This window comes from Anticarsia gemmatalis, chromosome 23 (assembly GCF_050436995.1).
Source record: "Anticarsia gemmatalis isolate Benzon Research Colony breed Stoneville strain chromosome 23, ilAntGemm2 primary, whole genome shotgun sequence".
NCBI classification, from domain to species: Eukaryota; Metazoa; Arthropoda; class Insecta; order Lepidoptera; family Erebidae; genus Anticarsia; species Anticarsia gemmatalis.
Genome location: NC_134767.1, coordinates 6,808,554 through 6,836,457, shown reverse-complemented (window position 1 = coordinate 6,836,457; position 27,904 = coordinate 6,808,554). Strand labels below are relative to the sequence as shown.

Genomic DNA, 27,904 nt, shown 5'->3' with positions numbered 1-27,904 from the left:
TTTATGATATTAAATTACTTGCTGATTGGTTTGCATAATCCATGTAAAAAGAAGGATCTGTATGATGAAAAGATTTATTGATAATGATTTTAGTTTCTAGAAAATACTAACGTAATTATCAATAAATCTTTTCATCTTTCAACACTTCTAACCTACCCTTATACCGAAACTCACAGAATTCAAACAACAGAAAAACCTATTACTTAACTTAAACTCTCAATCTTAGCGAAACTAAAAAGCAAAGTAAGACGACTATTGATTTTCTAAGTTCGCTGTATTTAGGTCGTGCAGTTCCTAGAAATAAGATCTCTGGAGGCATACACGGTCCGTAAATACACAGGGCGCGGTCAAATTAAAAGATATAAGGTCTGGCAGATAACTGTGTAGCTTGAAAAGGACTGTAATCGAACTGTAAACCGACTGTATTATATTCTAACCGGCCTAAACCGCTAGCTTTAATATCTTGAAAGTTAAGACTTACGTATAGAGTAAGAGAGTCCTTAATATAGATCTCAGTATAAAATCAAAAAATAAAATAGAATTAGTATTTTCTTCTTTTATTTGGAAACCAATGAAAGTTAAGTCATGTAAGCATTTACGTACGGACTTATGTATGTACGAGCCAAGTCCTTTATGTAAGTAGCCGGGGATTCAAGCAAAGACTTTCTAAGGTGAAATGATTATCATTATCACTTGTCTAGACGCTAAAGGGCTACATCTTGAGAGTTCTTGAAAGGATACTAGGTCACCAATGGCTAGAGATATCCCACACGATTAACCCTTACCTCAGAGAGCCAGTAACAGGAGAGTAATAGACATTTTTTAAACCAACGAAAACTAGTTATGTTGTTTTCATAATAATAGAGTTACCTTTTCTATAGTGCCATATTAATGTGTTACGTAAAGGTTAACAAATAATTTATTACACGAACTTGTAATATGTGGTTATAAGTGAACTAATATTAGGAAAGGTGTTAATCGTTTGGTTTAGAATCCGTAAGTACGTTACGTAAATAATTAATTATTCCTACCCTTTTGTACGGGTGGAGTTTGTTTTGTTTATTATTTGAAAACAATGTTTAGGAATAGGTTTAACATTCTCGTGAAAATAACGTCTCTACTATATTATTATATTCATGAAACCAGCTTAGCAGCTTAGCTAGTAAAGCATATCAGTATCGCAGCACTCTGCCACTATCGACTATCGACAATTGGTTAGCTATTCAGAAATGTTGATCAAAATCTGATCAGCGCCTCTTGCGGGTTCTGCGGGTACTGTTTTTGCAGTAAATTTTAAATGTCAAACTTTAAATAGAAAATCACGCTGCATGCACATATGTATGATAATATAGGCAGTAAATGACTTTTTTAATACAGCTTAGTTAGGGGACATGTTTTGCATATAGATCTTGGTAAGTGGCGACTGATTACGTGCAATAATCATGTCATGTCAGTATGTCATGTCATGTCAAGTAGTGCATATGTCATCCGTTTGAAAAATTTGAACAACGTCCGTTCCCAGTTGAGCTACTGAGCAGATGGTACAAGAATCTTTTAGCGCACTGAACTGCACAAGTATGTCACTACAAGAATAACCAGACTCGTTGCATTCCCACGACAAACTCACCACTTTTTGTCATTCCACACATAGCTGGGATAACAGCGAACAGATCTAGATGTCGAAAATATTTTATAGCTATTTTAAATGTAGTTTTCTAGGTAAAAACTTGTTTTGACTTGACGCTGTGCAAGATGATTGCCATGTAGAGAAGATATCCAACTTAGGTTTGGGTTTGCAGCTGAGAATCTTCGGATCAAAATTGTTGACATGACTGATGTTAATGTACTATGAAAGGTGACTGCGTCAGTTGCACCAGGGTACGACTTGATATCATAGGATCTCCACCAACAGGCGTATAGACAACGCCATGTATAGTAGAACTAAACGTTAGGAACATGGGCAATGAACTTATAGACAATAGAATAATAATCGAGAAACTTTTCCTCGAAAAATTTATCTAATCTCTGATCCTGACGAACACTATTGTAATGATAATTATTTACAAATCATTTTAAATGGTCACTACGCATTAGACCTTACGAAAATGCTCATTCTCTGCATTTTGCAATTATCCAATCTTACAGCCAAAAAACGTCGAAATCATTGGTGAAATAAAGTTATTTATTATTGGAAAAATCGGCTTTCACAACCGTGCAATACGATTTTAAAATATCGAAACAACTCCACGTGAGTGTTCAATCACGAAATGCAGTAACAGTCTCAATAACAGTCAACATTTAAGTTGGCAAATCGGGGAATCCTTTAGCGACCTGTTGCTTCGAAAAAATAAGAACGAACGAATGCATTCCATCCATTAATCATTGAGTTGGTAGGAAAACGACAAGTTTTGTACTGCGGCCGACGGGAGCGAAGTTTGCCCTATCTGTCGTTGTCGGAGTGATGACAGAGTTACAACGTGGAGTTAGGCAGTCACTTTTATTTAGGAATTTTTTGATAGTGGCTTTCGGCTATCGGGAGGTACTTTTCAGGAAAATAAAGTGAATAGTGTTTTAATACTTTAAGGCCTGGTTTCAGTTCCAGGATATATATCAGGTAGCTTATCTAGTGAAATGTTTGCTGTTTTTCCATACATTTGCTGTGTTATCTATTCGTTATTCGTTAGAGTTTTCTGACATTTATTTTTGACCAGTAAAACTGGCCTAAGGGCTTTTTTGGTGTGTGCCTGAAAAGATGAAATAAACTATAATAATATCAGCTAGGCACAGTTATCCTGGAAGCTACTAACGGTAATGTTTGTTTCTAAAGAAATGTGATAATGGAGGCTTTGTACCAGATAGGCACAGTCTTTTGTGAAAGTATAACTTCAATACCACATAATAGTAGATGACAAAAAACCTGGTATTAAGATTTATTTAATCACTTTATTACCTTGTACTAACTACCTTTCCCACCAAAAACATCTTATGTAAAATATTGCCAAGACTACCACATAAGGTTTGCCCTGTGAAAAAGGTATCAGATCTTCTAAATCTACACCGCCTAACTCTACCGACTCCACCTTCACATATTCTGTCATTGTCTCCTTATAAAAATGTTCCATAAAAAGACAGATCATCTAACACACGACATCAATAGATTTCTTAATCGCAACAATTCAACAACACAGCAACCGCACAAATGTTCGCAGAAAAGCCCGTCAAAATCCAACAGGAGCGAGTTGTACAGCAAGAGGCTTCACAATACGAGCTGACGTCACGAATACAACCTGATACACTTGCACAATCTCTGACGCAACAAGTGGGCAGGGGTGCGAGGGACGATCAAATACGAACCGCCGGCTTTACGCCAAGATTTATGCTCGGGCCTTTTTCCTTTTCGAATGTATGCGAAGAATTTGTTTTCCAATTGCTAAATTCGTGTTTCTTTTGTTTTTGTGGTTGTGTTTTTGTTGATTAATTGTAGCTATTGAGTTAGTGTGGAATTCTTTGCTATTTATTTGAGTACTGGGTTGAAAATTCCATTGCTATTTTTGCCACAAAATGCTTTAAGTAAACTGAAAGGTTATTATAGCCAATTACAACAAAAACTACGCAATTTTTATTGCAAATAAACTTTAACGTGTTTTCTAGAAATTTGTATGCGGTGTGAGTAAATACAGCCTGTATAAGTAAAGGAAGGGGATGTTTTACTTCTATTTACGATAATGTTTCCCATAGGCGTTAATACCGAAGATAGGTGTTTATTAACTGTCCTTCCGAATGATGAACCAAACCTGTAATTAGAACACCCAAATATTAGTAAAACAGTAACTTAAATAGTAGTTCTTGCATCATATTCCGACAGACTTTTCAGTCGCACTTACATTCTACAAGAGTAAAGTCAGGAATTCCTTACAATGTCTGAACCAGCTTTACTTATAGACAAAACAATAAAAAAATACAACTATATATTTCTTTCAACTGGCATTAACGTTAAAGCAGGAGAGAAGACCAAGAAAGACATCCTTCGATCTCGTTTTGTCTTCATCTTCAATTTTATTTGGATGAACGGAGACGTGGTTGGTGCCTTCCTATGGTTCTTCACCGGTCTAGCTCAACACAAAGGCTTTACAGAACTCACTTACGTGTCCCCTTGCATAACCATCAGTTGCCTCGGGAACTTGAAAGCTTACTACATGATTGTACATGAAAAAACAGTGGATTCATTACTAAATATACTGAGAAAGCTAGAAATTGATCAGCAAAATCGTAGAGGTACTCCAGAAACAGAAATTATTACAGCAACTGAACATAATTACGTGAACAGAGTGATGAAAGTGTTAAACATATTTTATATAATCTTGATAATATGTTTTGGGTTGAATCCGTTGATGTTGGTGCTGATAAATTATCTGACGACTAATAAAGTGGAGCTGTTGTTACCGCTGCTGATTGTGTATCCGTTCGATCCTTTTGACTTGAGGTATTATCCTTGGGTTTATTTGAAGCAGTTTTGGTCGGGTACGTATTAAAGAGTATATTTGTTTTATTATCATTGCTTATTATTATTTCCTCATTAGTTTAGATTCTCGACTAGTATGATATACACTTGCTATAATTCTAATCTTTAGAATTGATACAAATTTCTTGAAAATTAGTTTTTATCACCAATTGTCTACGTTCTCAACTAATACTTGGCCGGCACAAGGCCTTACCCCCTCCCTTCTTCCGAGAGGAGACCCTTACCCAGGAGTGGAACATTAATGGGTTTAATCTAATTAAATGTTCACTAATTATCTAAAACTTTATTTAATTATTCATTTATTCATCCTTACAACTATTTTTACAGGTTTATCCCAATACAATAGTGTTGGTACCCACATTATAATAATCAACTATTAACTATTTAGGCAATAATATAATACGAAGCAATAATCTATAAGTATACGCTATCACAAACTATACAATATGTGGCCTTTATAAATTCATTTACAGAAAATTAAGTATAGAAAATAAATAAAAATAAAATTAACTTGTTATGTATCGTCTTTTCAGATATCGTTGTTATACTTGGAATATTTGCTGCAGATTTTGTGTTTTATGTATTTTGTACATATCTACGGATGCAGTTTCGCCTTCTGGGATATTACTTACAGCAGGCAGTACCATCTGATCAAAAGACTATGACTTTGCTTGAGATTGAGGCAACGAAATTAAAAATTGTGGATTTGGTCAAATGGCACCAACAACTGATTAGGTAATTCAAGCTTTCTGTGACTCAATTATATCTTTATGAAATGCAATACAATAGCTTTTTTCCGTGAATTTTTTTTCGTTTCAATTTTATACAAGCTAGTTAAGATTCTTGAATTCTGTTTCTTTACGAATTTTCACGAAAATTACTTGTCATTTTGATCGTGATGATTTTCCACATTTATTAATTACGTTAACTTTTTAGTCTCTGACGTGTCTTTCTTTTTTCCACAAATATTCATTAATCATGTTTATATTACAGTTCAGTGGCGATATTAGATACTTTGTACACAAAATCTACTTTATTCAATTTCGTATCAAGTTCTCTTCTTCTTTGTTTAACAGGATTCAATGTTATGGTAAGATTAACTTGTTAAATATTTATTTTTATTTTTAAACATACCAATTAATATAATTTTTTTTATATTCTATATTATATTATTATTATTACACTTACCAATTAATATTTTATTTTTCAGGCTATCAACGATGTAGCGTTCGTTATCAGTTTCCTATGCTTCTTGATGACAAGTCTTTTGCAAATATACTTTTTGTGTTCTTTTGGGGACCTTTTGATGGAATCGGTAAATTAAATTCCTATATTTATTTTCCTATGGAACTTGACTTTTGTACTAGTTTCTCCTATTGTACTATATTTCGAAGATCATGTTCTGAACTTCTAAGTAAGTTATTAAGATTTCGTCCACCCCAATAATCATTGTGTATGTATGTAACCATTTTGCAGAGCATTCAAGTGGGTGATGCAGTATACAATTCTAATTGGTACTTAGCTGATCCTGCTGTAAGCAAAATGTCCCTTCTGATTCAGACAAGGTATTAATTTTACTATAAATATTCATAGATTTTGTTACCATAAATATTTAATTTCCTGATAATGAACTGATTTTTCAAGAGTTTATCATTATTATTATTTCTAGGTCGCAAAGACCATGTAAATTGACGGCTTTGAATTTTGCTGATGTCAATTTGATGGCATTTATGAAGGTACTGTTTTTTTGTTTATCTTAAGCGTTTCGTAGTTAAGTTATCCTATAGATTTGAAATTTATTATTTCTCTTGCAGATTTGCAGTACAGCGTGGTCATACTTTGCTTTATTACAGACGTTATACACAGCACCAACTAAATAGCTCCCAAATTATTCAAATAAATTTATTTTCATTCTAGTTAAAACAAATCGAAAAATACACTAACTTTAAATATCTCTTAGGCATTTTTACTCACTATACCTATTTATTTTAATTTTTTTATCAACTAAGTCCTAAGATACAGCACATACAAGAAACAGCTCGCTTCAAATACTTACGCTTGCCACATTTCTAAAACACAAATACATTCTTATAAAATCTACCAAAACTTAACATTTTCATCTCTGAATATTGTTCGAACATCTCACTCGGCAAGCTGTTCTCTATTTGATCGTCCCACACCCGCGTCACACGAACCGGCGCTTCTGTCCCGTATCCCGACTGTGCTACATCATGACTAATGACTCGATTCGCATTTTTGTATTCAGACGTTCAGTGAGAATTCAGGTGACAGATTCTTGGTTAAGATTAAAATGTGAGGTAGGATTATCATAGGACTGACTTTGTGGGCGGGTTGGTTGTGTATCACGAAGTCAGGGGTTCGTTTTCCGGGTCGGACAAAGTACAATAGTACTATGGCAATAGGCTCGCCCGCTTATTTAAGATGCTTACATTGAAAATGATGAGAGGTGTATGTGTATGTGTATTTTATACACCTTCGTGTATAACAGGCGTGGTATTGTGTATGATTACTTTATACTAACTTTAAACAGGCGATTTTTCATTATTTAAAATAATACGTTTTTTACTTTATGCCTCAAAAAATCCCAATAGCATGAAAGTATATAAATGAATAATTACTAAGCATTTGACCTTAGGTAGTTTGATGTGCTTCTGAGCAGTGGTTGCAGGTCACGTAATACTAAGGAATTGTCTATTGTAATTAAATGAAACATAAAGAAATATATAAAAAATATAACAACTGGATCGGACAGCAATGTACGTTTTCAGGAAAAGTAGGAAATTAAGGATGTTGAGACAATACCGCACTTACCATAAGTTCGCAAAACATGTTATAATTAAAATAATTTTGTCTTTTTACGTAATTTATTCGCTGTCTTATTTTTTAGTACAATTCCACGGAAAATGTCATTGAAACATAGCCTAAGGCGTAGAGCCAATTAAGTAGCCAGTGTATTTTGTTATGCTAACTGAAATTCAGTATACATTTTGTGGAAAGAGAAGAAAAACAAACAGCTGAAAATATTTTACTGAAACATTTCCAAACTTATCTGTTAATAACTCGTAGTTCAGCTCAAGTGAAGGTTTTCTGTACGATTCGTAGTACTACAATATTAAATTTTTTAATGACAACTCCCGCACGAAGAATTGCTCTTGTGTTGCGGGGACTTTTACAAACATTCAAACAACGGACACAAAGCACAACCAGACCCGAAACAATTATTTGTGGATCGCACAAATAATTGCTCCGTGTCGGAATCCAACCCACGTGCTCCCGACGAAACGGTAGCGGTGACCTAAACCACTGCGTCACGGAGGCAGTTAAGTTATTCATAGTCTATATTTCATTTCAAATGTATAAGGCTGGCCCACACAGATATTTTCTGTAATATGTGTAGATGAATCCGATCCGCACAAGCCGAACAAGTGAGCCGAGTCGGTTTTGTTATTCGATAAATATTGCCGAACAAATAAATGTGTGTAGCAAGCCTGATCTATCATCCGGGTTCAGCCTTAGTAGTAAGTAGTGAAATGGTTGAACACAGTATCTGTTGTGGTCAAGGTTTTGTTCAATTAGATATAGCTACTTAAAAACCGAATTGTCATGTCGAACATGTTTTCGAAAAAATCATTTAAGATTCAAATAACATGAAACACGTGTAAAATCAGCCGATATAGTAAATGCAAATATATAATTTTCCCTCGACCTCGCTTGTCTTTTGACTGTCATGGATAATTGTTCATTCGTATTTTTTTTATATTTCTAATTGTAATTTCCACGAGTTGTGTTGAAACAAAAGATTTAGAAGTGACAGGTTAAAAAAATATGAATTGCAAAGTGTATTTACGAATAAACGCCGACGGATGTTGAAAATGGTTGGAAACTAAAAAAATAGAGCGTCAATAGAATTTTACAAAATAAATTAAATTGTTAAACTTTTGGTTGGCATTTTGACACATGTTAAACAGAATGAGAATGATGGCAAAATCTTTTAGTTACTGATTTTTTATAGCAGTATTATTTCTCAAATATAAACTTACAACTGTTGCTAATCTAGGGCTATAAAAGTCTATGTTCTTGTCAACTTTGTAAAAAATAAGCCATCCGTTTAATGCACTATGGCATTTAGAAAATATTTTTCGTAGCAGAGACTGGTTACTTAAAGAATTGTTCTTTAATTAAAATGGTTACACCAACATTACTGATTGACAAAACTGTCGAAAAAATCACTTACCTGTTCCGTTGTACCGGAGTCAATGTGAAAATCGGAAAGAAAACAAGGAAAGACAAATTCCGCAGCCTCTTCATCTACGTTTTCAACTTCATCTGGTTATTCATCGATATGGGTGGAGCCTATTACTGGTTTTTTGTCGGAGTCGCCCAACATAGAAAATTTACCGACCTCACTTACGTTGCACCTTGCATGTTGACTAGTACCCTTGCTAACATAAAAGCATTTTACATGGTCACAAATGAAAGTACTGCAGAAAAACTACTAAAAGTATTGAGAAAACTAGAAATTGATTTTGAAAATCATGTTGCAGATCAGGAAACGGATAAAATTATAAGAGCAGAAGACAGTTATCTTAATAGAGTGATTAATGTTTTAAATGTTTTCTATGTGATTCTGATTATTTGTTTCGCTTTGACCCCGTTGATGTTGGTGCTGCTAAATTATGTAAGGACCAATGAAGTGGAGCTGCTGTTGCCGTTTCTTGTACTTTACCCTTTCGATGCATTCAATATGAAGTATTATCCTTGGGTGTATTTACATCAGATTTGGTCAGGTTAGTACCTAATCTAATTATCTAATCTACGTCGGATGTAGAATATGTCCAAAATGTCGTGCTTTCTGACAACTTGTTACCTAAGGTATCATTTAAAGTATCTCTCACTTAAGGGCGATTAAATATATCTTACTGTAATGTTATGATGGTCGAAGACAGCTTGATATCTAAATATGAAAACTTAACAAAAACTGTAGTGCAGTTGGAATTAATAAATCAAAATAATTTGGAAGACTTTGGGATCTTCATGAAATTAAATTACTATTGAATAAAAAATTGTATTGTTAACAGTAAAATTTATATTTTCAGAAGTCGTAGTGGTGTACGGTCTTTGCGTGGCAGACTTTCCATTTTACATTTTCTGTTCATACTTACGAATGCAGTTCAGTCTGTTAAGATATCACATTGAGCAGGTGATACCACCAGAATCTAAGAGTGGGAAGATACACAATGTGGAGGAAACAAAACTAAGACTTGTGGAATTGATAAAATGGCATCAAGAATTGTTGAGGTTAAGTTCAGTTTGTTATAAGAAATACATTTTAGGTATATGTTTATTAAGATATTAGCGGTTCATTTACAAAAAGCCATTCTCTTGGATCACTCTATTTTTAAAAAAGACCACATCAACATCCGTTGCCTAGTATTAAAGATCGAAACATACTTACATACAGACATAGGGACAGACGCGGGAAATGACTTTGCTTAACTATGTAGTGATATCGTAGAGGCTAATGAATTGAAACTATATGTTTGTATTTCAGTTCTGCAGAAATATTGGAGATCCTGTACACAAGACCTACGTTATTTAATTTTGGTTTTAGCTCCGTTATTTTGTGTCTTACGGGATTTAATGTTATGGTGGGTAGTTTATTAGTTTTCTACATCTGAAATTTGTGGCATTTTTGCCTCTATATAAAAGTCAAAATTAGGTACCAACTTTACCAATGTAAATGGTACGTCACTCTATAAAAATACCTTGAATTTTGAATTGTTTAGGAGTAGTCCGATTCTCAGACATTTATAAGTAGTTCCATGTTGTATTATATTGTGAAGATTTCATACATTAATTAATGAATTAAAAATAAATATAATAAATTTAACCCATTTGTGTCCCACTGCTGGCCAAGGGTCTCCTACCGTAATGAAGGAGGAGTTAGGCCTCGAGTCCACCACGCTGGCCAAGTGTGGGTTGGGAACTTTGCATGCCCTCAATAAATGTAATTAACGAATTGGTTTCAGGCAATTGATGATGAAGCTATTGCTCTCACGTTCCTTTTCTTCTTTCTAACAATTCTTCTGCAAATATATTTTCTCTGTTTCTTCGGGGACCGTTTGATTGAATCGGTAAGTAAAAATAGTTAGTTTATGAATCATTTTCATATCCCCAAGTATCTACACTTAATGTAAAAGTGTGTTTTTTTGTTTTGCAGAGTGCCGCAGTGGGAGATGCTGTGTATAATTCTAGATGGTATTTGGTTGATCCAACACTTGCAAAGACACTACTTGTGATACAAATAAGGTACAAATTGATAATATTTCTATCTTCTTCTTATCATATGGTTAGTTGTCAATCTAGTGTCAAAGTTTTTCAAGCCTCCCGAAGGCTTTGACATGGCTTAACGACTGTTATCTTAATTGACAAAAGCCCGGACCGACTTTTTACGTGCTTTCCGAAGCACGGAGACGCCCAGTTCAAATACCACTATGCGGTCACCCAATATTTTTATGATGTTATATGATACATCGATTCTATTACTGACCAAAATAAGTCTTATTATTGATCTCTCTTTGAATAATCAAGATCTATTAATAAAATAGTCCATTGATTTTAGATCTCAGACTCCGTGTAAACTAACAGCCTCGAACTTTACTGATGTTACTTTGATGGCTTTTATGAAGGTAAAGTATTATTTCCTTTCGTTCTTGTATAGTTTCTTGTCCTTATTTGATATTACATATATTTATTTAAAAAAAAACACGTATGTAAGTGAAACAATTATTTTTCAGAAAGTATTATTAATATGTCCATTTATTATGTCTTTCTTTACTTTAATTGTAATTGTTTAGTATACGATTTTCTTTTTTCAGATTTGCAGCACAGCGTGGTCTTACTTCGCACTGTTACAAACAATGTATGCTCCATCTAAATAAGTAGCAGATCATCTAAAGTAGCCTTTTGTCTTGTTAATTCTTTACTTCTATTAATATTAGGTATTGTATTTTTTTATCTGGTAGAAAATTAAAGATGTAGAAACAACCTGTGTTTTTATTATCACACAAGGGTAACCATTTATTTCCCTAAATCCTTTGTAACTCAGAAGTTAGCCCAACATAATACATATATGATATTGTATCTTAGGTAAAAATAAACTGCCTCCGTGGCGCAGTGGCTTATTGGTCGCCACGCCGCCGCGCCGCTACCATTGCGTCAGGCGGTCGTGAGTTCGATTCCCACACACGGAACAATTATATTATTTGTGCAATCCACAAATAATTGATTCGGGTTTGGTTGTAATTTGTGTCTGTTGTTTGCATGTTTATAATAGTCCCCGCGACATAAGAGCAATAGTTAGCGCGGGAGTTGTCTAAAAAAAGGAATAAAGAAACACATACATCAATGATAATGCTAAGATATATCCTGAGTAGAGAATTAAAATTCAAATTATTTGTGCTTCTGAAGCCGAAGATTTTTACCGTCAATACAGGATTTTTTCAATCCTGTAACGGCAATTTCTACTCATCAGTTTAGCTATCAGCCCTGAAAATAAACATTACATTTAACTGTCACTTTAACCTACGCCAACGCAGTTTTTCTCTTCCAAAAGCAATCCAGCTATTTTTCTAGAAAAATATGCCAATTAATTCTTTACAATTAAGATGCAAAAAAAAACAATTTCCTTGACATTTATAAATTTTCTTTTTACAAAATTATTAGTGTTTTAAAGCGATTAAATGGAAAAGATACTTGGAATATAATTTTCCACGACCTCGCCCGTCTTTTGTCTGTCAAAGATAATTGTTTAACAGCTTTTTTTTAATCAAATGCTAATTGCGATTTACGCGGCTGATTTTGACGGCAAAAGATCTAGAACACCCTTTCTTTATCGGACACCTAGATATTATGTAATGACATAAAGTCTACGGCTTCACCACTTCTGAATAAGACCAAGTAACTTATAAAATAGAATTTGACGGTTTTTTCTTTGGTGTCACTATATTACATCAAAGATTATCCGAAAACTAACCTCAAAATCTTGAAACTAACTCTTCAACATGTAATTATATCGCGATTGATTGGTTTTATAATTTTTTTTGGAATAAAAGCTAAGTCAAACACTGATTGCACCAAAAATACGTAACGTATATAGATACTTGAATGTTAAAACACGCATAAAAGCTAAATTACATCTATCAGTTTTGTAAGTCTGTGCCCGCCAATAATTATTTTATAAAATAGTATTTCTTTTTATCAAAGTAAAGCACCAGTAGCGTCTTAGATTGTCACAAAGTCTACTGTTGAAAACCTCAAAATGGTGACACCGACTTTACTGATAGACAAAACTGTTCAAAAAATCGCTTATCTGTTCCGTTGCACAGGAATTAATATAAAAATCGGAGAGAAAACTCGAAAGGACAAATTCCGATGTCTGTTCATCTATATTTTGAACTTCATTTGGCTAAACATTGACGTCGGAGGGGCTTATTATTGGTTCTTCGTAGGAGTCGCAGAACACAAAGATTTTACCGAACTCACTTATGTAGCTCCCTGCATGTTAACTAGTACTCTTGGAAACCTCAAGACTTTTTACATGATCATCCATGAAGGTACAGTTGAGACTCTGATGAACATTATGAGAAAACTAGAAGTCGATCATAAGAACGACACAGGAGATGCAAAGATAGATGAAATTATAAAGACAGAAGATAACTACGTGAACCGAGTGATAAATATTCTGAATGTGTTCTATGTGATTCTGATTATTTGTTTTGCGCTGAGTCCGTTGATGTTGGTGCTGCTGAATTATATGAGGACGAATGAAGTGGAGCTGCTGTTGCCGTTTCTTGTGATTTATCCTTTCGATCCTTTTGATATGAGGTATTATCCTTGGATGTATTTGCATCAGATTTGGTCAGGTTAGTATATTTGATAGGTAAGTTTAGAGTTGAAAAATGTTGCTTCAATTTGGAGATTACTCGATCGCTTTCACAGATTTGCACTGGTTAGGATGAATTATTAAATTGTATTAGATGAAATTTTGCAGTGATGAAATACATTAAACGTATTAGTTAAAATAGTTTCTGAAATTTTCAGAAAAGGACATAGGTTTCTTAATTTCCAAAAAAGTGGTGCCAAAATTATTAGAGAACAAAAAACCAAATAAAGCTATTACGTTGTTTTTTTTTTCAGAAGTGGTCGTGTTTTACGGAATCTGTGCTTCAGACTTCATGTTGTACATTTTCTGCACATACCTAAGAATGCAGTTCAATCTTCTGAAGTACCACTTCGAAGAAATTATACCAGACACGAAGAATGGGAGCATTCCGAACTTGGAAGAAGCTAAACTGAAGCTTGTGGAACTGATAAAATGGCATCAAGAGTTATTGAGGTTATGTTTGGGAATTTCTTATTAGATTATGCTATGGAGTAACAAAAATAGATACGATAGTTTTAGTTTAGTTTAGGTAGCATTTTTTAAATTACTTTAATTTATATTGTACTATGTATCTTTCTTGTGTGTCTCTGTGCTGGTTTTACAAAATAAACTTTTTTCTTCTTCTTATATTGACATTTCTGCAACATTACTGACGACAATTAATGATATATTTCTATTACTATTGCATTCAAATATTTCTCACTTTATTGAACTTTGTTTCATAGAAAATAATTAGACACATATTTAGGTTGACGTATACATGATTCAAGGGATAATTAAATTAAGGGTTTTTGTATTGCAGTTCTGCAGAGATATTGGAAGTCTTGTACACAAGACCTACGTTATTCAATTTTGTATTAAGCTCCATCATTTTGTGTCTCACGGGGTTCAACGTAATGGTAAATATTTAATTCTCAATTAATTAAAAAAAACTCTAGTGCGATTTCATTTTACTAATAAATACGTTAATTATTTCCAGGCGATCGATGATGGGGCTATAGTTCTGACTTTTCTGTTCTTCTTTTTGACAATTCTGCTGCAAATATTCTTCTTATGCTTCTTTGCTGATCGATTGACGGAATCGGTAAATACTATTTTATTTTTATCCCGTACGTTTATCTTGGTTTCAACAACATTCGCGTGTGCTGTACTTATACTAATTAAAGTAGGAAAGTGATGAAATTAACTGTGAGGAGAGGCTGAAGCTGGCTGGGGCCGACATCCTAGACTAGACTTTAGCATTTTTTTTGTTTAATTTAAATACCACCAGTTTATTGTAATTTTGTTTAATTTCACAGAGCATGGAAGTAAGTGATGCTATTTACAATTCGAGATGGTATTTAGCTGAACCAGCGCTTGCAAAGACGTTGCTTGTGATACAGATAAGGTAAGTTTTGATAAACAGAAAGGTCACAAAACTCCGTTTGTGTATACCTAAATACAATTTTAGTAGAGTTGACAATAAATATTTTCGGAAATTTGATATTTTGTTGTAGGTCTCAAACTCCGTGTAAATTGACAGCATCGAACTTTGCGGATGTCACTTTAAAGGCTTTCATGAAGGTAAGTCGATTTTCTAAATATTATTTCAGTTCCCGGTGGATAGCGATGAGGAAGTGGAGATGTACTACGACGCAAAGCTTTCTTTCCATCTTCTTTATGTTTTTTACGATGTTTACGTATATTGTGTATACAGACTTAGCATTGTTTGAATTATTTTATAATTAGTATATATTGATGAAAATTTACGAATGATGGATAATATTGTCGTTTTTTTAGATCTGCAGCACGGCATGGTCCTACTTCGCGTTGTTGCAAACAATGTACTCTGCACCGCCGCAATAACAAGTATTAATCACCACAAATCTAAACTATAATAAAATTATAGAAATAATAATATTTACATGATAGAAACTATAATATACACGTCCTATCAGAATTTACGTACTCACTTAAATTAATTACTTTTGTAATTTAGATATAAAATAAACAAAATAAAATTATGTTTAAAAGCTTGTAACACGCAAAGCATAAAAATTATTAAGTTGCACATTACAATAATAATATAAAAAGGAATAAAAGTATACTTACGTTTTTTATTTGGCTGTGTTACCTGCTTGCTGTTAACAGTTTTCATCAGATTTTTCAAGAACTTGTTAACTACTAATTACTTCTAACAAATTTTAACACGCATACATACATAATATCACACCTACACTCGAAAGTATAAGCAGAGTTTATGAAACACAATATTAGCCTCCTGTCATAAGGAGCGAACTTGGCACGTTACCAAAAACCGAGTCACTTTTATTTTGTTTTTATTATTTTAAATTAAACACCTCCGGCTCTTTGCTCAACCGGGGAATCGAACCCGAGGCCTCGTAATCAGCAGTCAGAGGCAGTCTACAAATTAATACAATTTTTTACCTTCTTTATGGTTCAAGTCACTCGTAGTAGTAAGGAATCTTGTGTCTGGAATTGTTGACCAACCGTGCAACCTAACACACACAAAGAAATGGCTTGCTAGGCTATAAAAAATACTGGCTAATATACATTAATTGTTAAAAATTACCTTCATTATAAATGCTAAACAATTTTAAATGAAGTGCAGAAAGTTTAGTAGGTGTATAATTTTCCTGTCGCCACCTGTCTTTCGACTGTCGTATTTAATTGTTCAGTAATTTTTTAGTCATCAAACTTTAATTACATTTTACACCCTAGCGATGTTGTAGCGAAATAAATTATAATATTTGCACTGGATATTGTCTTTTTTCTATCCCTTATTATCCTTTAAACTATCCAATATGCTAGGTTCTGTGTTTTTTGTACCCTTGTGTGATGTTTACATTCTCTTTTCTGCAGAAAAAAAATACTGTGGCTATAGAATATGAAATCGTATTTTTTGCAATATAATCAGTAAATAAATATTCCGAGCGCAAAGTATTTTTAAACAGATGGTTCATAGCTTACAATTACTTAAAAAATATAATATAAAGTATTCGATTGGTTATTGTAGTTGGTTGCGCAAAAAACATAACAAAAGTTCATACTAAAATAAAACTACGCCTTTTTCCCAAAGGTAGATACGTAAAGTTAAAAAATCCAAAGCTTACTCTAGTAAAATCTATTATTCACTTAACTCTTTGAACTGCAACATTAATTGTGCAGCCAATTGAATTCCGTATATAAAAGCCTTTATCGGTACCATTTACAATAGTCAAAAGAAAATTCACTCAGTCAAATAAATCCCCAAAAATGTCTGAACCGAAATTAATGATTGACAAAACGGTGAACACAATGCGATATCTATTTCGTTCCACCGGAATGAATATAAAAATCGGGGACAAACCTCTTATGAACAAATACTGGGGCTGGTTTCTTTATACATTCAATTTTATCTGGCTAAATATTGACGTGGGAGGGTCCTTAGCTTGGTTCTTCAGTGGAATAGCTGAGCACAAAAATTTCACTGAACTGACTTATGTTGCCCCTTGCATCGTGATAAGCAATATTTGCAGTTTGAAAGCCACCTACCTAGTGATATATGAGAGTAAAGTCAACGACCTTATGCAAATAATGAGGGGACTAGAAACTGATCAACAGAAACGAATATCTGATTCTGAGACGGAAAACATCATCAAAACTGAAGATGGTTTTGTGAACAAAGTTATTAGAATATTGAATGTCTTCTACATAGTTGTTACGACATGTTTTGCTATAAGTCCAATGTTGCTTGTGTTGTTAAATTATCTAGCGACTGGTAGAATTGAATGGCAGTTGCCGTTTCTGATCGTGTATCCTTTCGATCCTTTTGAGATGAAGTATTATCCGTGGGTCTACTTGCATCAGGTTTGGTCAGGTAAGTATTTTCTTAAATATCCATCGCAGATTATTTCAAGCTTATGTTATTGCGGTTTGCTATTTAGTTCATCTTTGAAATGATCATTGCTATAAACCTGGATGTCTTAATTATTAAATCGATTTTTTCTAGACAGTTCTTCAGTAAAGCTCTAGTAAATTTTTATTATGATTTATTGTGTCTGTTCCAGAAACCATTGTGGTCCTTGAAATATGTGTCGTAGACTTTTTGTTCTATATTTTTTGCACGTACCTTCGAGTACAATTCCGTCTTCTGGGACATTACATCCAAGAAGTTATTCCTGAAGAATCCAAAAGCGGAAGGTTAAGGAATCTTGATGAAACAAAATCAAAGATGAAGGAATTGGTGAAATGGCATCAGAAAATATTGGGGTAAATTACAGCATGTCTATTTTAAGTTCCTTCTATACTATTTATTTAATACTACTCCTAGATGTTAGCCTGTAAGTTACGGACGCAATCTGCAAACAATCCTAATTATTTATATGAACTTCAACTGTGCCATTTAAGTTTAATAATAAAGCGCTACTTAACCAAGACTCTCGTAAAAAAATATGATTTACTTAAAATTAAACATTTGCCAAATACACTGACCAGTAAAAATACCTTTATTTTTCAGTTGGTAAAGTTAACGTAGCAAAGTAAAGATGATCCAGTTGAAGGAACTGATTGTGTCCTTTTAATAGCTGAAGTAATTGCATAATTATTTTTGTGTTTTGTATGTTTTTCTCCATATTGCAGCTCAGTGGAAGTTTTAGAGAGTCTCTACACAAGGTCTACACTTTTCAATTTCGTGTCAAGCTCTGTGCTCATGTGTCTCACCGGTTTCAATGTAATGGTGAGTATAATTCTGCGAATCCAGACTGTTCGGAGATATTCACAATTTCCTTATAAGATGATTTTTACTCAGGCGTGCTTGCTTGACGATTTATTTAAAGTCCCACGATTGGACAAGGCACGGTGTTGGCCAGCGTGGTCTCCTACGTGGGAAGAGTTAGGCTTTGAGTCCACGACGACGCTGGCCAACAACAACAACAGAATATGTTTAGTTTTAAAATCGTTAGTGTTTTGTTTGCTAACTTTGTTATTATTCATTTGCAGGCCATTGATGATGTGTTTTTTATTTTCACATTCATTTGTTTCCTCGCGATGAGTATGCTTCAAATCTTCTTTCTCTGTTACTTTGGCGATCTTTTAACGGAATCGGTAAGTTTTTATGGAAATTTTTCAGCTCACGACTAAGTTTATTCGATCATTCCTTGCAATTGGTCCAAGTAACTAAAAAAAATTATGTTGATAATATAAAATTCGCTTATTTTTCAGAGTATGGCTGTAGGTGATGCTGTGTACAATTCTAGATGGTATTTAGGTGATACATCCCTTGGAAAAACGATGCTTTTGATTCAAACCAGGTAAGCAGCAACTTTTAATTGAAATGTACCTGTTTTTTATTTATTTTGTAGTGTGTTGATATAGATTGTAGCATTTGGGTTTCAGGGCACAAACTCCATGTAAGTTGACGGCTTCAAACTTTGCTGATGTCAATCTGATGGCTTTTATGAAGGTATTTATAGTATATTCATTATTGACTATTTCCTCACTTGTATCGAAATACAAACAGATTGTTGTACGTGCTCTATTTTCTTTCAGATTTGCAGCACAGCTTGGTCTTACTTCGCTTTACTCCAGACTATGTATGCACCGTCTGAATAAATAGTAGGATCTATAACTCTTAAATCTGTAGTTTAAGTTCTCTTTAGAATTCTTAGTAGTGAAAACAGCCTTTGTTTAGATCAAATAAGCACTTAACTTAGTAACTTACTAGTATTAGAGTATGTTTATATATTTGGATAATGGTTAATAGTAAAATAGTGTACCTAGAAGAAAAGTATATTATTATATTTTAAGTTTTTCATTTACTTGTATAATCCTAATGTCGTAATTTCAAAGATTGCAATATACGATACAATTTTACCTATATTACATATAAAAATTTTAACACAAATTAAAATCTACCAGCGACAATTTACATAGCTTGCAATTAGCAAATAACCCGAAACTGCAATTAGTCAACGTATTAAATTCCTGGAATATTTTATCCGAAATGTAACAAAATTCGGCGCTATTATGATTCGCGAATGATTAAAAACTTATATGTGAAACGTTACAGCCCGTTGGTAATTAGCGATGGCCCCTGTAATTTTGTTATCAGAATTTCAGCGAGGCTCCCCGATCATTTTGCATTTTAATTACGATACTCGTAATATAATTGCAGTGACGCGACTCTGTATCGATTGCCACCAAAAAGTTTCGCGTAAAATTCGACAGTATTTTAGTGCTTCTATAACGGTTATGCTAATATGATGCCGTCTTTGTCTTTTTAAAAGTGTTAGTGAAGGAAGTGCGATGCAATCTTTAATCGGTTATATTTTAGGTACTTTGTTGCGTTGATTTTTTGTGAGTGATTACTAAAAATTTACGTGCAATAACGGCTGCTACAGTTGTTCTATATTGCCATAGCAATGTGCAATGTGAAGTGACTTTGCGGTTATAATCACTAGTGAACCTATAATTAAGAGTGAATGATCTGTAGAAGTGTCATCATTCTAGCAATAAATATGTGTATTTCAAAAGCCTTATCAGAAAAATCTTGAAGAAATTTTGCAAAAAATAATTAAGAAGGTAATTCAGATATAGAGATCCAGTATTACGATTTTATGAATCAGACAGTATTCAATAGAAAAGGTGACTGATAATTTAATGTGTGAAAATTTCCGTTCCAATATTCTTATTGGGAACTTAAACGAGATGACGAAACAACTGCTCAGATTTAGTTAATGGATTCCACGACAAACTACCAAACAATGGGACAGCTAAAAACACATTGAACCAAGATAGAAACTATCATTCAATATTTCTCACAGTGTACAAAGGGCGTAACTGCTATTGGTAAAGAACTATTGTTTGCTTTCAATCGAGACGGCGAATGAAAAAACAATAAACTATCAGTAGCCGTCCTTTCAACTCTGTGAAACAACAATGGTTGAGTGAATTGAAGTTGAAGCTGTGTAGAATGTGTGTTTTAAAATTTATTATAAGAAGAAAAATTGTCTGAAATATCTCGGAGTTGAATTTAAAGGGGTAGTCCCTTTAGATTTTAAAGAAAACACCTGAGTAGTTGGATATTTAATTTATTTTTTAGTAAGGAAAAGTACACCCTGTTATGTTTTGTCGTATAATAGTGTTACATCCTATATAATTGCATCTAGTTTTGTATTATACATTTACATTGTATAAAGGCACCTTTAAAGAAGCATTAACACTCAACTAGTCTGTCTGTAGGCAAGAAAGTGAGCAACTTTGTCCGAAGGGTGAAAAAATTTTTCAGCCAATTTTTTTTTCGTGACTAGAGACGTTGTAAATACAAAGTTATATAAACAACTTTTAAAGCTATAAAATAATTATTCGGGCTTAGCTTGAATTTCTAAAGCATGCAATAACAATGAGGAAAAACGAGTAGTAAATTATATTATATCTTAAAAATATTTAATCTCAAATAATATTATAGTAGGTATAAAGAAAAAGCACCTTTTCAATCCCGAAGACAAATCTTGTTGAGCTCTGCGGGAAACGCCTTCCGATCGCCATCAAAGTTTCTCCGACTACCAATAAAATTACGTAAACGGTGTAAATCTAACTAAATTACTAGAAATTAGTGTTAATTACCACTAAGCGACGACGGACGTATTAACTAATATATTATTTATGTGATAAAACAAAAAACTAATTGCTGCAACGTTATTTACTGGGGTGAGTGTTTAATGACGATGTAGACATGAGAAAAAATAAACCAGACATGTGAGAAATTTTTGAAAGTGTAAATTTACAGAAACAGTAAAAAGTTATCTGCAGGCAATGGCATTGTTTATTTGGAGAATTTTATAAGCTCGTAAAATAATGAATTAAAGATTTCAAAAACAAATGATTTCGGAAAAAAATAAGTAAACATAAAAGTTTCGGGTGTCTACTTAAATACAATATAGGTTGTGTTATAAGAACTTCAAATAAATCTATACTAATATTATAAAGCTGAAGAGTTTGTTTGTTTGTTTGTTTGTTTGTTTGAACGCGCTAATCTCAGGAACTACTGGTCCGATTTGAAAAATTCTTTCAGTGTTAGATAGCCCATTTATCGAGGAAGGTTATAGGCTATATATCATCACGCTATGACCAATAGGAGCAGAGTGCCGGTAAAAAATGTTACAAAAAACGGGAAAAAAATTGACCCATTCTCTCTATTGTGACGCAAGCGAAGTTGCGCGGGTCAGCTAGTAGTTAATAATAGACGTTAGATAAGTATATAAAAGTACTTTATATTTTCTTTATTCGACCAAATAAAACGACATTATTCAATCGTGTAAGAAAATGTAACAGCATTAAGAAATAGTAATATAACAAGAGGGAAATATGGTGAAAATATAAAAATGAAAGGAAACCTTGCACCACGTAGCGTCTATACCGTTGGTAGTCTACAAGGCATTGTTTACATCAAACAAATGTTTTAACATTGATATACCTAATGACACTTCATACACGCCGGGACTTGGTCACTATTGGTCAGTGTAAAGTTCAGCTTTACTACGAACAACCAGTTGAAAAAGCTTTGAATAAACCTACTTAATTCCGAAAACTGGCTTTAAATACAGATTTTTTCAAAAATACTATTATTTGTGAAGAAACTGAAGACATTTGGCTTACAAGAAGGACTTTACTTGAAGAAAAACATGTCAAAGCCATTGCTCTTCGAGAAATCAATTGACAAACTAGACGTTCTCTTTCGCTTCTCTGGGATGAACATGAAAAGGTCCATCGTGACTCCAATGGACTTCATTAAACACCGCTGGCTTTACATCTTCAACTTCTTCTGGGTACTGTCTGCTACATTAGCATCGTTCTACTACATAATCGTTGGTATAGCAAAAGGAAAGACTTTCTTAGAACTAACCAGTGTAGCCCCGTGTCTAACATTCACAATTCTCGCAATGATCAAGTCACATTTTCATCTGGTCAACGAGAAATATGTCAAAGAACTCGTAGTACTTTTAAGAGAGTTAGAAATAAAAGAGAATTTGCGAGAAGAATGTGAAGAAAAACAGGAAATAATTGATAAAGAAACTGGGTTTTTGAATGCAGTTATAAATATTTTGTATGTGTTAAATTGTTCAATGTTAGTCGTGTTTGATATGATCCCATTGGTTCTGATAGCTGTGAAGTATTTCCAAACGAATGAGTTCGAGTTGCTTCTGCCCTATTTGGATGTGTTTTCTTTCATTCCTTACGAGTTCAAGTACTGGCCGTTTGCTTATATTCATCAGGTTTGGTCAGGTAAGAATATTGTGTAATATCGCACAGTACCTTAAACGTCACTTTGTAATTTTTTTGTATGACCTATTGCCAATGCCATTTTATTCTCTACCGCTCTTCCAACCCATCTTGATTCGACTTCTGAATCTATTAAAAAACTGATTTTACTATCACTTTCATATAAAAATGAAAAAACAAAAATACGATACCAAAATTAAAAACTGGTTACTATAATACACCTCTTAGGGTATAAAAGAACTTTGGATCCATTTTGCCACTCTTATGGCAGCCATAATGTTTTATGTGTTTCAGAATGCATAGTATTACTAGAAATGGGAGCAGCAGACTATTTATTCTGTACTTGCTGTACTTATATCCGGGTGCAGTTCAAGTTGCTACAATATGACTTTGAAAGGATAATACCTTCGAGAAGTGTTTCTAAGGGAGAAGTATATGAAGATGTCGAGTTTCAAGAGAAGTTCACTGAATTAGTGAAGTGGCATCAGGATTTGATACAGTAAGGTTATGAAATATTTTAATTACCTCAAATTGTGTAGTTATCAGCAAGTAATTATGGCTATGAGTAAAATAAATGGGACTCCTAATCAAGTAAATATACATATGTAAGTCTTATCCAGATCTCAAGACCTAGTCTTGAGACCTAGATAAACAAAAACTTATATTTATTTGGGCTTCAAGGGTTGAAACTCTTATCTACTTGTGTGGCAGCGTCTGCTGATACTATTTTTATTTTCTTTGGCTCGATAACATTATTCTTCGGTTAAAACCTAGAGTTTATAATAATTTTGGAGACAGCGAATCTCTCTGTGTGACGCCTTTCTCTATTAGAAAGAATTGACAAGTATTTAATACCACATTTTAAAATGATATGTGCTAGGGAACTCGTGTCAGATTTTACTTTTATCACACACAAAAATAACAGATAAACCACCAGAAATATTTCCACGTAAACTATATAATCGACAAAAGCCTCAAATAAGATTATTTACTACTAGCTGACCCGCGCAACTTCGCTTGCGTCACATAAGAGAGAATGGATCAGAATTTTCCACGTTTTTATAACACTTTTTACTGTTACTCTGCTCCTATTGGTCGTAGCGTGATGATATAAAATATGCCTTTTTTTCACGAAAAATATATCAAAATTATTTATATCTCCTAATGAAACGAAGTCGCGCTAAGGCATATCCGCCATTAAAACAGTTGCCATGACAACGGAATTTTGTTAATTTAATGTCATTATAATATTGATTATTCGCGACTTAATTCGCCACCTGAATTTTCCCGGGAAATGCGTCATTTTCCCGGGGTAAAAAGTAGCCTATGTCCTTTCTCGGGTATCAAAGTATCTCCATACCAAATTTCATGCAAATTGGTTCAATAGTTTAGGCGTGATTGAGTAGCAGACAGACAGACAGACAGACAGACAGACAGACAGACAGACAGACAGACAGAGTTACTTTCGCATTTATAATATTAGTATGGATAACTGAAATAAACATAACTACCGTATTTTCCGATCACATAATACATAATACTGATTGCAGCTCTTCAGACATTCTGGAGATAATCTACTCGAAGTCAACTCTATTCAACTTTTTGTCCAGCTCGTTAGTGATTTGCCTCACCGGATTCAATGTTACGGTAATTTAATGTTTTTCTTGTCTCCCACTGTGTTTGATGACATTATTTGTTCGCTGCTTCTTTGATTTGTTTATTTTCTGATCTTATTTAAACAAATACGTGGAAATTACTTGTTATGATTGATCTTGCCTAAGATTGTGCTTCCAAATTAGTATGACCACAAAAAAGCTGTACCGCTATGAAGACGATATGAAAACCTCTGGAATCAAGGCAATTGTACGATGAAATGACTGAAACAAAATCATGTCTGTTGTCATTCGACTAAGTACACTATGACAACAGTAGCTCGATTCTCTACCGCTATCGTCTACCGTCAGCCGGCTGGCCGTCGAGAAATTTTGCCTAGAATCTGATCAGAGCCTCTAGCAGGCGCCGTAGGAACTATTCTTGTAGTAAATTTTAAATGTCTAACTCTCGATACTCGATAGAAAATCACACTACAATAGCATTTACTACCTAAAAAAGGATACTCTTAAATTACGTAAATGATAATGGCTATTCATTAATATGTTTTCTTTGATAACTTTCAGATAGTGGATGATATAGAAATGTTAATCACGTTTTTAACGTTTTTATTCATGGGATTGATGCAAGTTTTCTTTGTGTGTTTCTACGCAGACATGTTGATGAGTGCGGTAAGCTGGTTACAGACTGAGTCGAGTTTGAAGACAGTGTAAGGATACCTAATAATGATAAAATATTTGTTATGTTTTCAGAGTACGGAAGTGAGTAATGCAGTGTACAACTGTAACTGGTATTTAGCCAGTAGTTCTGTTGGGAAACAGCTCCTGTTAGTACAAACTAGGTAAAAAATCTATTTTAACTAAATTAATTATCAGTTTACGAAGTATATCTATCTTTTAGCACCACATTTCCTGCAGTTTGAGGTGCTAAAAGGGAAAGACTCCCTTTTCACATTCTTAAATTTAAACTACTTTTATCATGCTGTTTTCATTCTAAAGATGATGAAGAGAATCTTAACAATTTTAAATTTAGATAACAACTTGCAATATTTAAATCAAAATTAGAATTCGATCTTTTGTGTCAGTCCAAATAACACTCCTTTTAATTTTAAACCCCTTTAATCACTACCTGCCAGTATCCGTTGATACGTACTTACTCCAAAGTATTTATTTACATCCACAATATTCCTAACTAAAATAAACATTCATTTTCTCAGTCCGCCAATCTCGTTGAGAACTGTAATTAATTAAAAGCATCTAGTCTCGGTACAGACACAAAAAGTATCAGACAGGCGGTACAAGGGAGTGCACTTTCATCTCTAAGTTAAAGTGTTATATCCTTCAGGGCACAGGAGCCGTGCAAATTGACGGCGGCAGGCTTCGCTGATGTCAATTTGAGAGCTTTTATGAGGGTAAGAAGAGTTTTAGCTGTTTATTTATTGATTGATGTATTTGAAAAGGTATTTAAAACTATGATTAAAAGCCTTTTATAAAGATTTTAGCAATTAATTGGCGATTTTATTATTTTATTTTCGCATTTTGAATAATATTGATACTAATACTAAAGATTGAGTTGCTTGATTTATGGGAGGAGAAGCGTATTTAGAATTTTCCAAGAAACTAGACTTTTATTTTTATGTTATTGCACTTTTTCATAAAAGTTTACGTAAAAAATTGATTGTCCATACACTTTTGAAAAATATTGTAATTCGCTGTTACTGAAGGTGTACCATAAAATAAGTCAAATATTTTGTTTCTGACTATACGTTATCATACTTTAGACTGCTATGATAAAGTTCAAAGAAAAATACGTAGATTCTAAGGCAAAACCCAATGTTCAAGAGTCTCACCTACCATTTAGAACGCTAAAGCATGTTTTACAGTACCAAAGCAGGTAATGTAGGAATAAAACATTAACCCACTATTTCATGTCTTTCACAGGTGCTCAGCACAGCATGGTCTTACTTCGCGCTACTTCAGACAGTGTACAGCGGCTAGTATCCATTACTCAGTCAACTTTATCTATTACAACAAAACTTCACCTGGACACAGCAATGTACTTTGCCAACTTTGTAGTTTACACTAAGTGCATAATACTGGAGTTATGTCGACATTCTATGTAGTTTCTATTATAGTACGGAGTTAGTTCTTGTTTAGTTGTGAAATAATATCGATAGGATTTTAGTTTTAGGCGAAATATTTTTGTAAACTGTTATCAAAATTCAAAAGATGGAGATAATAAAGTTTTAAATAAATATACTTGTATTCTAGCTATTTGGCAAAACCTATACTGACTGTCTGAGTTTCATCCTCTATCCTCTATTTATCAGTAGCGACGTAAAGGCGCCCCTTGCTAATTCTAAAAATAAATTAAAATCACACCTTCCCGGTATGCAGAGGTCACTTGGTACGATCCTTACAAACTGTTCGTATATTTTGTAAAATCTACGAGCGCGGGAAATGAAACTTGAATGACTTGAAAAGACAAACTGAAACCTGGCAGCTCAATGATAGTACCTACCTACCTATGCTTCTTTTTACAAATTCTTATATAACAGAAACATTGCAAGTTGAGGTGTATAGTGACGTCAATCTCTAAGCCACCATGCGGGTCGGCTCTTGTTGCTACCTGTTTTTTTTTAACTCTGACAAGCATTGTTGCCATGTTCGCCGAGCTACTGTGTACTGAGACTATGGCACAATGGAAGATAAAAATAATAACGCTTTTGGTAGTAAAAATTTCGCTTGCAACGTTATTTTTAAGTTGTATGTCTCTTGAGTACTATGTGTGTTGCATAACGACTGTCTCCGTGGCGCAGTGGTTTAGGTCGCCACGCCGCCATTGTGTCGGGAGGTCGTGCGTACGATTCCCACATGGACAAATTATTTGTGCGATCCACAAATAATTGTGTGCTACCGGAAAACCTATCTGAAAAGAAAATATATTCATCTCTAAATTAATCACCCACAAGTACATGCGAATAGCACTGCACCAATTTTATCCACCAAAGTTGCCATTTACGAAAAATATTATTCTTAATTATTAAGATCAGATTTTTTCAACATCTGTCTGACGTCAAACCAGAAACGATATTTCATTAGATAAAATGTATGTTACAATTAATACTCATTCATCAATATTAGATCAAAATATAAAGTTACCTAACGAGAAACAAAGTCCTTAGCAACAAAATCTGCTCCAGACACAAATAAACTAACTGTCACACAGCTCACCGGTTAAAAAACTCTACAAAAAGTGTATAAGCCCTTAGTCAAAGTACTAACTAGATGGTATCTCATCTCGTTAACAAGATCTGATCCACGATTCTATCGGCTCGCCCTTATACAGAGGTCAAACGACTGCCCGTCTAGAACTATTAATTAACCGCAACAGGTAAAAGACTAGCTTTGATAACTAAGTAGGTACTAGGTATATTGTATATGATCGATTTGTAGATTATGTAATCTAGTTACGCTGAGACATTTTTAAGGTTTACGAAATCCAGGGGGGCTATCACGTATCTAAGTTGACATTTACTTGAAAGC

General features: G+C 33.7%; 4 protein-coding genes across 4 annotated transcripts; all 4 read left to right on the top strand.

Annotated features, from left to right (window-relative positions):
• The first annotated feature begins 3,840 nt into the window (after nt 1-3,840).
• Nucleotides 3,841-6,402, top strand: LOC142982998 (odorant receptor 67c-like). Its single transcript, XM_076129756.1, has 7 exons — nt 3,841-4,521; nt 5,056-5,257; nt 5,516-5,612; nt 5,733-5,837; nt 5,999-6,087; nt 6,192-6,258; nt 6,337-6,402. The coding sequence occupies exons 1-7, from the start codon at nt 3,918-3,920 to the stop codon at nt 6,400-6,402; spliced, it is 1,230 nt and encodes a 409-aa protein (XP_075985871.1). The 5' UTR covers nt 3,841-3,917.
• A 2,820-nt stretch (nt 6,403-9,222) lies between these two features.
• LOC142982997 (odorant receptor 4-like) lies at nt 9,223-11,484 on the top strand. Its single transcript, XM_076129755.1, has 7 exons — nt 9,223-9,330; nt 9,640-9,841; nt 10,095-10,191; nt 10,573-10,677; nt 10,764-10,852; nt 11,166-11,232; nt 11,422-11,484. The coding sequence occupies exons 1-7, from the start codon at nt 9,288-9,290 to the stop codon at nt 11,482-11,484; spliced, it is 666 nt and encodes a 221-aa protein (XP_075985870.1). The 5' UTR covers nt 9,223-9,287.
• A 1,379-nt stretch (nt 11,485-12,863) lies between these two features.
• On the top strand, nt 12,864-15,332 carry LOC142982996 (odorant receptor 67c-like). The gene is made up of 7 exons (XM_076129754.1): nt 12,864-13,467; nt 13,742-13,940; nt 14,290-14,386; nt 14,467-14,571; nt 14,786-14,874; nt 14,984-15,050; nt 15,267-15,332. The coding sequence occupies exons 1-7, from the start codon at nt 12,864-12,866 to the stop codon at nt 15,330-15,332; spliced, it is 1,227 nt and encodes a 408-aa protein (XP_075985869.1).
• Nucleotides 15,333-16,742: 1,410 nt separating this feature from the next.
• LOC142982995 (uncharacterized) lies at nt 16,743-26,356 on the top strand. The gene is made up of 15 exons (XM_076129753.1): nt 16,743-17,346; nt 17,537-17,738; nt 18,108-18,204; nt 18,468-18,572; nt 18,690-18,778; nt 18,864-18,930; nt 19,017-19,069; nt 19,537-19,543; nt 22,103-22,751; nt 23,043-23,247; nt 24,299-24,395; nt 24,926-25,030; nt 25,112-25,200; nt 25,704-25,770; nt 26,300-26,356. Exons 1-15 carry the CDS (start codon nt 16,743-16,745, stop codon nt 26,354-26,356), a joined length of 2,493 nt encoding a protein of 830 aa, XP_075985868.1.
• Nucleotides 26,357-27,904: the final 1,548 nt, after the last annotated feature.

Coding starts and splice junctions, on each gene's coding strand:
- LOC142982998 (XM_076129756.1), top strand. CDS start 3,918: ATGTCTGAACCAGCTTTACTTATAGACAAAACAATAAAAAAATACAAC. Junction 6,088..6,191: donor TCCCTTCTGATTCAGACAAG/GTATTAATTTTA, acceptor TATTATTTCTAG/GTCGCAAAGACCATGTAAAT. Junction 6,259..6,336: donor ATTTGATGGCATTTATGAAG/GTACTGTTTTTT, acceptor TTTCTCTTGCAG/ATTTGCAGTACAGCGTGGTC.
- LOC142982997 (XM_076129755.1), top strand. CDS start 9,288: ATGAAGTATTATCCTTGGGTGTATTTACATCAGATTTGGTCAG. Junction 10,192..10,572: donor TTACGGGATTTAATGTTATG/GTGGGTAGTTTA, acceptor AATTGGTTTCAG/GCAATTGATGATGAAGCTAT. Junction 11,233..11,421: donor CTTTGATGGCTTTTATGAAG/GTAAAGTATTAT, acceptor TTCTTTTTTCAG/ATTTGCAGCACAGCGTGGTC.
- LOC142982996 (XM_076129754.1), top strand. CDS start 12,864: ATGGTGACACCGACTTTACTGATAGACAAAACTGTTCAAAAAATCGCT. Junction 14,572..14,785: donor CTGATCGATTGACGGAATCG/GTAAATACTATT, acceptor TTAATTTCACAG/AGCATGGAAGTAAGTGATGC. Junction 14,875..14,983: donor TTGCTTGTGATACAGATAAG/GTAAGTTTTGAT, acceptor ATTTTGTTGTAG/GTCTCAAACTCCGTGTAAAT.
- LOC142982995 (XM_076129753.1), top strand. CDS start 16,743: ATGTCTGAACCGAAATTAATGATTGACAAAACGGTGAACACAATGCGA. Junction 17,739..18,107: donor TGGCATCAGAAAATATTGGG/GTAAATTACAGC, acceptor TCCATATTGCAG/CTCAGTGGAAGTTTTAGAGA. Junction 22,752..23,042: donor TATTCATCAGGTTTGGTCAG/GTAAGAATATTG, acceptor TATGTGTTTCAG/AATGCATAGTATTACTAGAA.